Source organism: Thamnophis sirtalis, unplaced genomic scaffold (genome assembly GCF_051295495.1).
Source record: "Thamnophis sirtalis isolate CommonGarterSnake01/CBP01778 unplaced genomic scaffold, rThaSir2_p1.2 scaffold_11, whole genome shotgun sequence".
In the NCBI taxonomy this organism is placed as follows: domain Eukaryota; kingdom Metazoa; phylum Chordata; class Lepidosauria; order Squamata; family Natricidae; genus Thamnophis; species Thamnophis sirtalis.
The window spans coordinates 5,573,676-5,588,755 of record NW_028261391.1 but is presented as its reverse complement, the minus strand read 5'-3'; the positions used below and the strand labels follow the sequence as shown (position 1 = coordinate 5,588,755).

Genomic DNA, 15,080 nt, shown 5'->3' with positions numbered 1-15,080 from the left:
TAATCAGTTGGATTGTTGACATCATTTTTAAATAGGTTTTTCTAAACACACACAGCTCTCTACCTATAATTAACTGCTTGGATTTAGGCCATCATTAAAAGCTGCTGCAGAATCTATTACAACAAGTCTCCTTATTAGCATTGAGATTATAGTTATTTTAGTTGTAAAAGGCTGCACAGCACCAGAGACATACTCACCAGTATGACGCCTTCATGAAGACGTTCCCATATTTGTAAGCGAAGTTGAGTGAGGTTCTTCATGCCAAAGTCCCGATGCTGGGCTTCCAAGGCTAAGTATGACACATAATCTTGGACGAGATAATATCTCTGTGACCCAACAAGATTCTTCTGTATATTCGGTTAGATTTCATGGACATATGGGACACCATGATTTTCATCATGATTTCATCATGATTTTCAAATAATGCTGGCATAGTATCTTTTTAGGAACCTATTGGGTTATTCAGTCCTAGTTTTTTTTTAATAGAAATATCTTTATTATTTGAGTGACGCATGCTCAGAGATAATCTTAGTCAAGTGGATTAATGCAATAACTTGTTGACAAAATACGAAGTGGTAATCGCTGATGTAGTCAAAGGATATAATCAAAAGATGTCTTGCTATTCATTTGCTATCCACTGAATATGTAAATAGGAGGAAGAGCAAAAAGCATCAGACAAAAGGATGCAACCATCTCCGGATCTACTAGTGAGCATCAAAGAAAAAGAACTAGCAGAACAATGACGGTGATAGGGATAATTTTGGTTTTTTTGCTGCTTGTTTTGTTGATTTTCTTCTTCCTGAAACAACATTGGTCCCGAAGAAATTTGCCTCCTGGGCCTTTGCCTCTGCCATTCATTGGGACCTTATTGGCAGGTGGGCTTTCACTCCGCGAAGATTACTTCCGTAAGGTATTTAATTCTGTATTTGTATTTATTAGTTTGTCAAACATGTACAAGATAGCAGGTATCAATATAAACATAGACATGAACGGAAGAAATGAATACAAATAAATGGGGAGAGTAGGACAGGGACGGTGGGCATCCTGGTGTGCTGATGCAAACCCCCTCTGCAGACCTCTTAGGAATGGGGTGAGGTCCACGGTAGACAGTTTAAGGTTGAAGCTATGAGGGTTTGAGGTTGTAACTACAGAGTCAGGGAGAGCATTCCAGGCGTTGACCACTCTGTTGCTGAATTCGTATTTTCTGCAATCGAGTTTGGATTCTATTCTAACCAGTAATAATCATGATAATTCTCAATTGTTTCTATATACCAAAATTAGGGTATAATTCATCATGCCACGATATTCAGCTAAGTCTTGTTTATAGTTGCTTCACAGAGAACAAATGTAAAATAATGGGGCTGAATTTTTAAGAAGGCAGATTCTAGTTCAATCTTACCAATAAATGTTTGATCATGGAACCAATTCTTCAGAGAGAGGGTGGGGGAAGTGGTGGGATTCAGCCAGTTTGGGAGAACCGGTTGTTAACTTTCTGAGCAGATGGCATACAGGATTAAATGGGAATAATCCGTGTATTTGATTGTAACATTTCTCATCTTTGATTCACTTGACAGCCGGTAAAACGATATGGAAATATATACAGCTTGTGGTTTGGGCAACAACTTATGATAGTGCTGTCTGGATTCAAAGCTGTGAAAGAAGGACTGACCGACTTCCCAGATGAATTCTCATATCGACCAGAGGATCCTTTCTTGAAGGATTTTGGGAAAGGAAGAGGTAAGTGCAAATTATAAGAAATTCTATTTTAATAACCATCAAACTCTTCCAATTTGTGGTAATTTTGTGTATAGCATAGGAAAAAAGAATAAGATGTAGCAAACAAAAACATTTATAGGAGTGAGATCAGGAAAGGAAATTTTGCTTAATCCAATTTACACCAAAATATTATACATATCCATAACTTTCCATCTGGACTATTACGTTCATATATTGATTTAGATATTGCCTTTTTCAATAAACTTCTATCTCTTTTTTTTTTTTTGAGGATCTCATCAACTTCATACATGTTTCAACATCTTCCCCTTCTTCTGGATCTCTGTCCTCTTCTTTCATATTTCTGTTTTTACGAATTTGATTTTTACTCATTCTCTCCATTTAAGGAGCATGTCCAATTGCCCCAGTTTCATAGCAGCTGGCCACACAAACATGTATATTCAACATGTATATATACTTATTAATCACCTATCCCTTAAATAATTTGAAAAGTGCTCTGATGCAGAATGGAAAATATTTATTTTTATTGCAGATACTGCATATCTGTGTGTGTGTTTTTGTGTGTGTGTGTGTCTGTGTGTGTGATAAGCTTTCAGTATTTTCCATATACAAGAACTAGGTGTGGTTGGGATCTTTTCCAAGGTGCTAAAAGATCTAAAATTTAAATAATATCGGCAACTCTAATCAGGTTACCCAAAACCGGTTAAATGTTATTCACAACATCTTTGTAATATTAAATGCATAGTAAAATCATAATATTCAATTGGATTTATTAAGATACATAAACCCCAATATTTTTTAAACACTTATTTCTTATTCCATCGCAGATATCTAGCACTGGCAATCAAAATTACAGTAGTATTTCTCTATAAAATTTGAATTTCCAGTTTTCTTTATTTTCATAAGAAAAAAAGCTCTTTTTATGGGATTGTGGCTGTTAAACATTCTTATAATCTGCTATTGTGTTGGAGCATAGCATAATATTTGATTGAAATTGGTGATGTGAGGTGAGGTTTACGTAAGATAGAATGAAAAGGGATGGGGAAAACCAGGTAAAATGATCTGGGGGTTATGAAGTATGGGCCAGGTTTCTATGGCAATCAAATGATGATTAGAGCTGGCCTGGATAGAATACCTTATCCACAGTTGGTGCAGTTCCCCATTACCTGATAAGTATTTCTTGGGTAAAAGAAGTTGGATTGCTAGTAGGCATGGTCTCAGGCTGTTGGCAACAATAATTGGTGGCAGATATTAGGTCCATCTGGAAAAAGATGTCATCCAGACATGATATAATACCACTCTAAAAAGGCTTAATATGACCACACCTAAAATACTGCATCCAATTTTGGTCACTACACTATTCAAAAGATGTTGAGACTCTAGAAAAAGTGCAGAGAAGAGGAACCAGGATAATTAGGGGACTGGAGTCTAAAACATATAAAGAATAGTTACAGGAACTGAGCATGGCTAGTCTAGTGAAGATAAGAGCCAGGGGAGACATGATAGCAGTGTTCCAATATTTGAGGGGTTGTCACAGAGAGGAGAAGGTCAAGCTATGCTCCAAGGCACCCAAAGGCCAGACAAGGAATAATGGATGGAAACTGACCAGTGGTTGGTTTCAAAAATTGTTCGAACCTACTCTGTGGGTGTGACAGAGATCTTCACATCTCTGTGAAGATGCTGACGACACTTGTCAGAACCACCTTAAATTACCTCACACACAGCACTGGCATGCATAAGAATATGATGTAAACTTGTTTTTTAAAAGGCATCTTTGGTTGCGTTAAAACAACTTCAACACACGCAATGTTCTGATTGCACCACAAACGCAGTAGTCATCCTTACCTTTCACAGAGGCACTGAGTTTTATAAATATGAGCATGATAGTGTAGAATAATCATATCCAAGGACCAGTGGTGGGTTTCAAAATTTTTTGGAACCTCTTCTGTAGGTATGGCCTGCTTTCCAGGTCCACTGGTGGAACCTCTTCTAACCGGTTCGGTAGATTTGATGAACTGGTTCTACCGAATAGGTGCAAACTGGTAGGAACCCACCACTGAAACTGACCAAGGAGAGATCCAGAACCCACCACTGAATTAAATCATCTTCGAAGGTTTTGATATCCATCATATGACAGAAGTTGGCAAGCCCTGCACCTGTGGTCATTACAGCATATATGTCCCATTGTGGATCCCAAAATGAATAGATATTTTTTAAAGGAAACATAAAATGTCCAGAATTTTACAAAAATGGCAACAAGGGTTTGACCTGAAATTCAGAGAGATGTTTGGCAAAAACTGGACTTGTTTTTTTAACACAAAGATAATCAGGAATCATTTATCATTGTCTGTTGATGCCCTCAGGAATTGCTTTCTCCAATGGCCACACCTGGAAAGAGCAGCGACGTATTGGCATCACTTCTCTGCGGAAGCTGGGCCTGGGGAAGAAAAGCATTGAGCATCAGATAGAAGATGCGGCTCAGACTTTGGTGGAGATCTTTAAACAAACAAAAGGTATGTCATTTGGGGTAACAATTCAAATCCCCATCTGCCAAAATCTTTCCCATTTTGAGTATTTTAAATAAAAATTATTAGAAATTCTATTTATATAAAGTATTACATAGAGCAAACAAAGAGTACAATCACCATGTGTTTTACTGCTCAACTATATTACTGTAACAGGAAACAGAAAAATTATTGAGTAGTTTGAACTCTTCCCACTTTTATATAATCATAACCTATGCTCTTCCCCCACCTGTTTTCCAAGGTCATTCTCACATTTCATTACATCACCTTAGAAGTCGTGATCTGTATATCTGTGAATGAATTTGAAAGGGAAAAATAAAATAAAAAACTTTATAAAAAATAACTGTCTTGCAGTAGTTGAGGGGCCGTCACAAAGAAGAGGCATTTGACTTATTCTCTGGGGCAGGACAAAAAGTAATGTGTGGAAGCTGGTTGAAGACAGAACCAACCTAGAAGTAAGGAGTACCATAATTTTCTGACGGAAGAGCTTTTCCTCCTTGGCTGTCGGTGCTCTTATCACTGGAAGTTTTCAAAATAGACAGAATACCCATTTGGCTGGGATGGTATACAACTCCTGCCTTGAGAAGGGGATTCAACGAGAAGACATCCGAAATCCTTCCAGCTCTATGATTCTGATTCTAGTACAAATCAGTTAACAGGTGAGGCTGGATTCATGATAAAATATCTTCCTTTTCAGGGCAACCATTTGACCCTTCACTTTCAGTCCTAAATGCGGTTGCTAATGTCATATGTGCTTTGAGTTTTGGACATCAGTTTTCTGAAGAAGATGAAGACTTCCAGAAGCTGGTTCACGCTCTTAAAATTATTTTTAAATTCTTTGGTGACTTTTTTCATGCGGTGAGTCATTTTTTCTACTAAGGAGGGAAAGCCCTCCAAACTAACTATGTTTCCACCAGTATTTTCATGGCATCCAAGAATGGGTGGCATGCAGTAAGTTTTGGAAATCCTCTCATCTACTCTTCTTCCCAGTATATGTGTGTATGTTCCTTGAGTGAGTCTTGATTCCTGGCAAGGGCCTGGACAGGTTTGTCCAGATTTCTTGTCATGATTTTGGAAGTGGTTCAGCATTGGCCACTTCCTAAAGACTGATTCAAGGTCATTTGACTTTCTAGGGCCTGATTAGGACTAGAACTTACTGCCTCCTAGTTTCTAGGTTGGTGTCTTTACCACTATACCAAAGTGGGTCTCCCTGTGGAGGACTAGAGAGAAGGAGGGAGAGGGGGGGAGTTGTATATACATACATACATATACACACACACACACACACACACACACACACACACACACACACACACGTAATATAGCCCAGGTTCAAATCCCAGTAAGGGTATGGCTAGCTGATGAGAGCTAAATAGCTTGAAATAGATCTATGCTAGTCTCCCTTTATTTATTTATCAGCACAAATAAAAAAACACACAAATATAACAAAGGCAACAGTAAAAATATTGGGTTTCTGTCGTGATGGACTCTTGTGATGAGCCGATTGACAGATGATGGAAGCAGTTAGCTTCCTCCCATAATTGGGGCTTACCAGGGGTTGTAAAAATCACACACACACACACACACACACACACACACACACACACACACACACACATATATATATATATGTGTGTGTGTGTGTGTGTGTGTATGCATACATGTATGTATGTATGTATGTATGTATATGTATATGTTGTATTTGATCTATAGTAGTCTCCCTTTATTTATTTATCACCACAAATACAACACAAATGTAACAAAGGCAACAGTAAAAATATTGTCTTTCCGTCTGGATGGTCTCTTGTGATGAGCCGATAGACAGAGAAAGGAAGCAGTATGCAGTATACATATATACATATATACATATATACATATATACATATATACATATATACATATATACATATATACATATATACATATATACATATATACATATATACATATATACATATATACATATATACATATATACATATATACATATATACATATATACATATATACATATATACATATATACATATATACATATATACATATATACATATATACATATATACATATATACATATATACATATATACATATATACATATATACATATATACATATATACATATATACATATATACATATATACATATATACATATATACATATATACATATATACATATATACATATATACATATATACATATATACATATATACATATATACATATATACATATATACATATATACATATATACATATATACATATATACGTATATATTTCCTTTCCACACAAGTGTATGGGTCTACATTGGGACTATTCTCCAACGCAGTATCTTGGAATAGTATTACAGTCCTTTTTCCATGAATCTATAACTTGTCTATTTCAATCCATTTAAGAGCTTGAGCCTATAAGTCATCCCTACCCTCCTGTGAAGTGCCAGAGAAATCAGGAGATTCAGGCAGTTCAAATGAGTGTAAAGATTTATTGCAAGCTTAAGCTCTCTACAAGAATCTGAGTTACTAAAGGTCTAGGGAAATTTGTGGGAGTAAAGAAAGGCATTTAAGGCATTCTCTTGTGGGCACACAGTGACTCTTGACTGATGATGTGTTTGACCCTTCCCTGCTTTACTTATGGCGGGGAATAACTAACTGTTCCATTTCTTTTTCTGTTAGGTGTATGATTTGTTCCCAAAATTAATGAAGTACCTACCAGGCCCTCACAAGGAAGCCCTGGGTTCTGTGGATTTTATCCTTGCATTTATAAAGCAGGAAATAGAGAAACACAAGGAATCTCACTCTCTGCACGAGCCGCAAGATTTCATTGATTACTATCTTCTTCAGATGGAAAAGGTTTGGGTTTATTGTGGTTCAATACACGGGCAAGGAATTATTATATTCCTTTCTGTAAATAAACGAGCAGAGCTATTGATCATGTGTTTCTCCTGCTTGGATTTTTCTTTCTTATTCAGCTCCCATTGTGAATATATCCCACACTTTTAAATGGGAACTATATTATACTTCTGCTCTTGTTAGACATGAAGGTGGGGGGAAACAGAAATCAATGGCTTCTGTTTGTTAGCCTCTCATGTTCCCCTGCCACTCCTTTTTCTAAAGAAGTTCCATTATGAAGGAAAGAGAATTAACAGGGTAGGGATTTTGATTCATTCCCACTCAGTCCCTGAAATGATTGGAAAAGGACAGATATTTTCATAGCATTGACCTAAAATAAAAATGTTTACAATGTTTTTGGGGAAAGACCCAGAATGATTTTTGAATGTATCAATTTGAAGTGCTTTAGCAATAGTACTGAGACTTATATACCACTTCACAGTGATTTACAGCCTCACGATCTAGGAAAAGGCACCATGTGAAGCTGCACAAAGATTCTCTTAGCCATGGCTGCCACCTTGTGTTCAAGCAGGAGTTGTGAGTCTAGGACAGTGTTTCTCAACCTTGGTCACTTGAAGATGTCTGGACTTCAACTTCCAGAGGTCCAGACATCTTCAAGTTGCCAAGGTTGAGAAACACTGGTCTAGGAGAACCTCCAGAAACAAAGATAACCTCAGGAAAGCTACAGAGAATTCATTTTAATATCCATTTTCCATTTTGAATCTCCAGAGCAGGAATGACCCTGACTCTACCTATGATGAAGAGAACTTGGCTCAGTGTATTGTCGATTTTTGTGGTGCTGGAACAGAGACAACCTTTGGTACCCTGATGTGGGCCCTGCTTCTCTTGACAAATCACCCTGACATTCAAGGTGAGCAAATCTGGGCTGTGAGAACAAGGGCTAGTCTCAGGTTCTAGAACACAGAAGAATTATTTGAAGGTATTTGAAGTGTTAAGGGCTATTGAATGATGAACTGAATCTATTCTTCATAATATTTTTCCTATGTGGATTCCTGAATTTATCTAAATTGGAACTTAACAGGATTAAAAGAAAGTATAGCTTGTTCATACGGATGTTCCTGGATGCCCGGAATCGAAGAGCTAATAGGCATCAGGAACAGTTACGCAAGTACAGGAGGTAATTGTGCTCAGCTGGTGGTCATTAGGCTCCTCTCCAGACTATAAAAAAGACTGCTTGTGCACACGCCTGTCTTGCAGAAGTCAACGCATTGACTAAAGAGAACTGTTGTAACTAACTTGGCAGGCTGGATTGCTGCCAAGGTTTGTATGAGTTGCTGCCAAGGTCTTTATCTGTTTGTTATGAATGGCTTTCAGCCACCGAGTTTTTGGTTTCTTGATATTAAAGTACATTCCAGTTAAGCTTGTCTCGGCTTTCGTTACTGGACGGAGGAAGGGTCAGAACAGTGACCATTCAAAGATACAATGGCATTGATTAAAGTGACATGACCGTTTTTCACACCGCCGTTGCAGCATCCCCATGGTCACACAATCAAAATTCAGACGCTTGGCAACTGGTTCAAAATTATGATGGTTGCTGTGTCTTGGGGGGGGTGTCATGTGATCTCCTTTTGTGAGCTTCCAACAGGCACAGTCAATGGAGAATCCAGACTCACTGAACAACTGTGGCAAGAAAAGTCATAAAATGGGGCCAAAGTCACTTAACAAATGTTGAACCCAAATTTTGGGCTCAATTATGGTGGTAACTCAAGGACTGCTGTAATACTGAGGACACCATTAAGAGATGGTTAATACTGCTTAGGCATAATCTTTGCAAGAACTCTAGATTCAGTGTTCCCTTCAGGATACAAGGCCACCATGTCAACAGGATACCAACTCACAAAGAATGAGGCAGGGAGATTTTTAGTCCCCTGTTCTTTAATGCATAATATATATTAACCCAATTGTGACCAAAATGAATTGGTTATCAACCACTCTCCAAAACAGGCATATTACAAGTATGTTGTATGCAGACAACGCAGTACTTTCACAAAAACATTAAAAGGTAACAGTAAAGATTCCCCTCGCACATATGTGCTAGTCGTTCCTGACTATAGGGGGCGGTGCTCATCTCCATTTCAAAGCTGAAGAGCCAGCGCTGTCCGAAGACGTGTCCATGGTCATGTAGACAGCATAAATAAATGCCAAAGGTGCACGGAAGACTGTTACCTTCCCCCCAAAGGTGGTTCCTATTTTGCTACTTGCATTTTTACATGGTTTCAAACTGCTAGGTTGGCAGAAGATGGGACAAGTCACGGGAGCTCACTCCGTTACAGAAACATTAATTGGACTCCAATGAGCCCTAAGCAGTTATTGCTCCAAGGTAGCATTTGAAATTCACAATAACAAAACTAAAATCTTGATTTTTGCAAAGAGACCTAACAGCATGGCTGGAGGATAAACATCCTGAATATTGAAGAAATAAAAATCTTTAAATATTTAGACATGATTTTCCACAACACCATTAAACATGCTGTATGGTCAAACTATACTATATAAAATAGGTTCCACTTTGATGGGAATGCAACAGTGTTCTGCGTGCCTTGGTGTATGGTCATGCTGGCCACATGGCCATGGAAATGTCTTCAGACATCCTGGATCTCTTAAGTAGAGCCAAGGTGGCGCAGTGGTTAAATGCAGCACTGCAGGCTACTGCTAGATCAGCAGTTCAGCGGTTCAAATCTCACCGGCTCAGGGTTGACTCAGCCTTCCATCCTTCCGAGGTGGGTAAAATGAGGACCCAGATTGTTGGGGGCAATATGCTGACTCTCTGTAAACCGCTTAGAGAGGCCTGAAAGGCCTATGAAGCGGTATATAAGTCTACTGCTATTGCTTTAAGTAAGAAACAGGGTTGAGCATTGCTGCCCCCTAGAGTCAGACACAACTGGACAGGAGAAATCTTGATCTTTCCACTTTATGAACTCCCATTGTCCCCTGGTGGAAAAGGGGCCACTAAAACTGCAGTCCAGGTCCTATTATATTATTCCCTCTATAAAGATTCTGCCCTCCTTTTTAAACTCCTTACCTGGTAAAATATTCTGGGAAATTCTTATCTTTTTTTATGAACAGGTGTTACTATTGGATCAGTATAACACGGTTTCTTTGAATGTAGCTAAATTCTTCTTTAAAAAGGTCAAATTAGGCCACTTCTTGATGATCTCACCATAAGCCGTAATGTGATATTATGTTTTGTTCAGTGGTGGGATTCAGCCGGTTCGCACCGACCCGAGAGAACCGCTTGTTAACTTTCTAAGCAGTTCGGAGAACCGTTTGTTGGAAGAAATCTCCTTTTGTTTTTTCCACTTTACAGGGCTAATCCTGTAAGGAAGGCAGGGCGGAAATATTCTGGTGTTGTTTCTAGCCTCATCTCTATTGCCCTGCTTACAGAAACTGCCTCTCCGGTTAACCACGCCATTGAAAATTACATTGTAACAGCTAAGGTGAAGCGCACATTGACCTGAGTGACGTTGAGTTGGCCACGCCCACCCTGTCACATGACCACTGACCCAAGCCTACCCAGCAGGTCATTAGGGCAGAGAACCGGTTGTTAAATTATTGGAATCCCACCACTGGTCTTGTTCTAATTGTTTTAAAAGTTTTAATTTTTTAACTCTGGTCTGTCATCATAATAAAGGATTGATTTGTATTTCTGAGGATTGAAATGGGAAAATGAATAAATAAATGAACAAACTAAAGGAATTAAAAAAAAACACACAATATTGAACGCGAAATTTCTGCTTCTATCATTGTTTTCTAGAGAAAGTCCAGAAAGAGATGGAAGATGCGTTTGGCTCATCAGCGTCAATTTCCTATCAGGATCGGAAGAAGCTGCCCTACACCAATGCCGTGATTCATGAAATGCAGCGTGTAAAATATATATTAATGTATGGGATTCCAAGGCTGAGTACAAAGGATGTGAAGATGAGGGGATATCACATTCCGAAGGTGAGATACGTGTTCAGGCTGAATTGCAGTAGCCCAACATGGATGGAAAAAGAGAATAGGGAACTTGGACAGAAGCGCCAATCAGTTGTGCAAAACTGAATAAGCAAGAATAGCAAACATTTTTGAGAGATGAATTATGGGTTTAAACCCAAACACCTCTCCGATTTTAAAATTACAACCTTAAGCGTTTTATTTTTTAATCATAGGAAGATGAGAGTTTAGGAGCTGAACTTGAGATCAGAATTGTAGTCAAGTATAGCCGTGTTTCTTTGTCCCATTCTTCAAGAGACAAGGTGACTTTAGTTAAGAGAAAGGAAGCTAAGCTGTCTCATTGCCTCATTCCACATCCAGTAGGAAGAGCAATGCAATAGTTAGCAATAGTTAGACTTATATACCGCTTCATAGGGCTTTCAGCCCTCTCTAAGCGGTTTACAGAGTCAACATATTGCCCCCAACAACAATCTGGGTTCTCATTTTACCCACCTCGGAAGGATGGAAGGCTGAGTCAACCTTGAGCCTAGTGGGATTTGAACAGCCGAACTGCTGAACTGCAGTCAGCTGAAGTAGCGTGCAGTGCTGCATTTAACCACTGCGCCACCTCGGCAGCCAGACCTTGTCAATTTATTCCATTGATTGGAAACTGAGGAAGTATAAAATCAGTGATCTGGTTTCTGTGTGGGAGTTACAACCACAACCACGTATCCTCTGCTCTCAGAAACTGCTCCAAAAAACAAACAAACATGGATCTGTAAAGGGAAGCTGTGTTCAAAGGTCTCGTTAATATTGTTTAAACTTATTTACTTTATGAAACTGTTCTGCTTAATCATCTCTTTCTTTTTCTTTTTTAACAGGGGACCTTTATCATCCTAGACTTTCGCTCTGTTCTTCTTGATCCTGAGCAATGGGAGATGCCGGAAGAATTCAATCCAAATCATTTTTTAGATAAGGATGGGAAGTTCATTGACCGAGAAGAGTTCCTGCCCTTCGGAATGGGTAAATCCGTGAGCTCAAAGCAGCTTACTCATTTCTTATTTCATTAATTTTTTTAAATTACATTTATATTCCACCTCATCTCATTAGTGATTCTGGGCAGCTTACAACTTACGGATTCCCACCACCACATCGCCCGAGTTGTTCTGAGGCCATCATGCTCTGAATAGGAAATCAAGGCACCTTAATTTCTTCCAGCAGTTGGGGCAGATCCATAGCAAACGTGACATTCAGGACCATTCCTGACAATATGAGCATGAATATTTAATAATAATATTTATATTATTTAATAAATAATAATAATAAATAATAATATTTATCCCTGGCCAAAAAGAAAAAAAAGTCAAATGAGGTCGAATTACTTACTGATGCATCATAAAATAAGTTGCTGGACAGAAGGTGAGAAAGTGACTTCCCTCTTGTCAGCCAATCACTGGAAAAATATATGAGATCATGTTTTTCATGGGTGCATAGCTTTCCCTTTGAAATGGTACACCATCTAGTACAACCTGAGTTAAAGTCATCTCCCTGATAGGTGTCAACAGAGTTAAATAGCAATAGCACTTAGACTTATAGACCACTTCACAGTGCTTTACATCCCTTTCTAAGCGGTTTACAGAGTCAGCATATTTGCCTTCAACAATCTGGCTTTTCATTTTACCCACCTTGGAAGGATGGAAGGCTGAGTTAACCAGAAGGAAGGAAGGAAGGAAGAAGGGAGGGAAGGAAGGAAGGATGGAGGGAAGGGCAGTAGCAATACCACTTAGACTTATATACCACTTCACAGTGCTCTACAGCCCTCTCTAAGCGGTTTACAGAGTCAGCATATTTGCCTTCAACAATCTGGGTCCGCATTTTACCCACCTCAGGAGGGTGGAAGGCTGAGTCAACCTTGAGGCTGGTGAGATTTGAACTGCCAAATTTCAGGCAGCTGGCAGCCAGCAGTCACCAGAAGCAACCTCTAACCACTGTGCCAGCACGGCTCATAAATGGGAGGAAACACCCCTAAGAATTGAATCTGCTGGAAGAGAGTAGGATTAAGCATGGAAATCTATTTTGGCTGTTACGAAATGTTTCAGATTTCGTGGAATGGAATGGAATAGAATAGAGTGTCAAACTTGATTTTATTGAGGGCTGCATCAGGGTTGTGTTTGACCTTGTGGGGCTGGGGTGAGTATGGCCAGGGTGGGTGTGGCCAGGGCCAGCTCAACATCACTCGTGCTGCAGGCACTTGTGGTGGCCAAGTGCTAAGGCAGGACTTCCCTCAGATCCTCCCTCTTTCTCATAATCTCCTTCCTTCCTTCCGCCCTCCCTCCGTCCCTCCCTCTTCATTCTCCTTTCTTGTTCCTTCCTCTCTTTCCTTCTTTTTCCTTCCTTGATCTCTTCCCATCTTTCCTTCTTTGTCTTTCCTCTTTCCCTTTCTTCTTTCCTGTCCCTTCTTGGATGCTGAAATATGAAAGGGGAAACATTTCTCCTTTGTTTTTACTTTGTTTTGCTAGCCCTCAGCCAGCAAAAACAGAGCTGGGGGGAGGTGGTATTTTCAGCCACGGCAGCCCTCAGCGGCAGCGCTCAGCAGATTATGGTTTAATCTAGAGGTGGGCTTCAAAAAATTTAGCAATGGGTTCTCTGCCTGGTTGCTGGGTGGCCGTGACCATGATGAGGGTGGCCTAGTCGGCTTCCTGCACCATGACAGGGGGGGGGGCATTTTCGACCTCCCTGAGCTTTGGAAGCGTTCCTCCGTGAGGGTGAAAACAACTTCCCTTGGCTTCGGCTTCTCATTTCCAGTTTTCCAGAACTTCCAGGAGGTCCGTTTCTTGTCCTCCCCAAGCCTCCACACAGGCCCTGTACTTACCTGGCATCCCAAACGGGCTGCATGGGGATTCCTGGGAGAGGCGGGGTAGGTTGGGTGGGACCAGCTAAGGTTGGGATTTGTGGGTTCTCCAAACTGGGCAGATTCTTAGCTAGAGGTTCTCCCGAACCCGTGCGAACCTGCAGCAGCCCACCCCTCCAGGCCTTTGATCATTTTAGTTGCCCTTCTTTGAACTTTTTCCAAAATCTCAAGATCTTTTTTTTTATAATGTGGTGACCAAAATTGGTTGCATTATTCTAGGTGTGGTCTTACTAGGGTTTTTTAAAGGTTTTATCATGATGGGGTATACTCTGTAGAAGAGATTATTATCACCTTTATGCATGCTTTGTCTCATTTACAGGTGAACGTGTATGTGTGGGAGAACAGCTAGCAAGAATTGAGACCTTCGTCTTTCTGACCAGCCTGTTGAGGGCCTTCCGTTTCCGGTTGCCTGAAGGAGTGAAAGAACTCAATGAAGCACCTGTTGCAAAGATGACAATGCACCCACACCCTTACAAACTGTGTGCTATTTCCACACAGGCATAAAAAGCACAATAAAAAGCATGAAACTGTTTCCTATATGCTTCTTTGCTTAATTTAATCATTTTCTTTCATTTGTTGTACTTTAAAACTTTTTCAGTCTATTGCTGGATTCACAAACACACTTCACCAGTTCAACTAGTGGTTGTGTGTGAACGATATGCTAAGTAAATTTGTTACATTTTAGCTTAGTTTCCTTTTGGCTGCCAATAAACATATTTTTTGTCAAAAAAGGGCATTGGGAAGCTTATAGAGTGCTCCAGTTTCAAGCCATGAAGGGCTGACAGGTGAGAAACAACACCTTGAACTACACCTGAAAACATTCTGCCAACATGCCCTTACCTCTAGTACTTTTAGTTCTATGAATGTAATCCAGCTGTGTCCTGTGGAATTCACATTTAGACAATTTGATGTATAAATTTGCATCGAGCAGTTTTTTAAACACTTGACGTACAAGAGTAACAGGTTCCTCCATGGTCTTGGTATATATAAGGATATCGTCTAAATAGACAAGTACCCCTTTATATTGATGTTCATGCAGCACTTTTTTAATTAGCTGCATGAACACCACTATTTATCACGTTCC

At 39.6% G+C, this 15,080-nt stretch overlaps 1 protein-coding gene across 1 annotated transcript; it reads left to right on the top strand.

The window, feature by feature from the left end:
- Nucleotides 1-102: 102 nt before the first annotated feature.
- LOC148043469 (cytochrome P450 2J5-like) lies at nucleotides 103-14,533 on the top strand. The gene is made up of 9 exons (XM_087725117.1): nucleotides 103-910; nucleotides 1,575-1,737; nucleotides 4,098-4,247; nucleotides 4,957-5,117; nucleotides 6,937-7,113; nucleotides 7,882-8,023; nucleotides 10,928-11,115; nucleotides 11,967-12,108; nucleotides 14,316-14,533. The coding sequence occupies exons 1-9, from the start codon at nucleotides 740-742 to the stop codon at nucleotides 14,498-14,500; spliced, it is 1,479 nt and encodes a 492-aa protein (XP_087581243.1). The 5' UTR covers nucleotides 103-739; the 3' UTR covers nucleotides 14,501-14,533.
- Nucleotides 14,534-15,080: the final 547 nt, after the last annotated feature.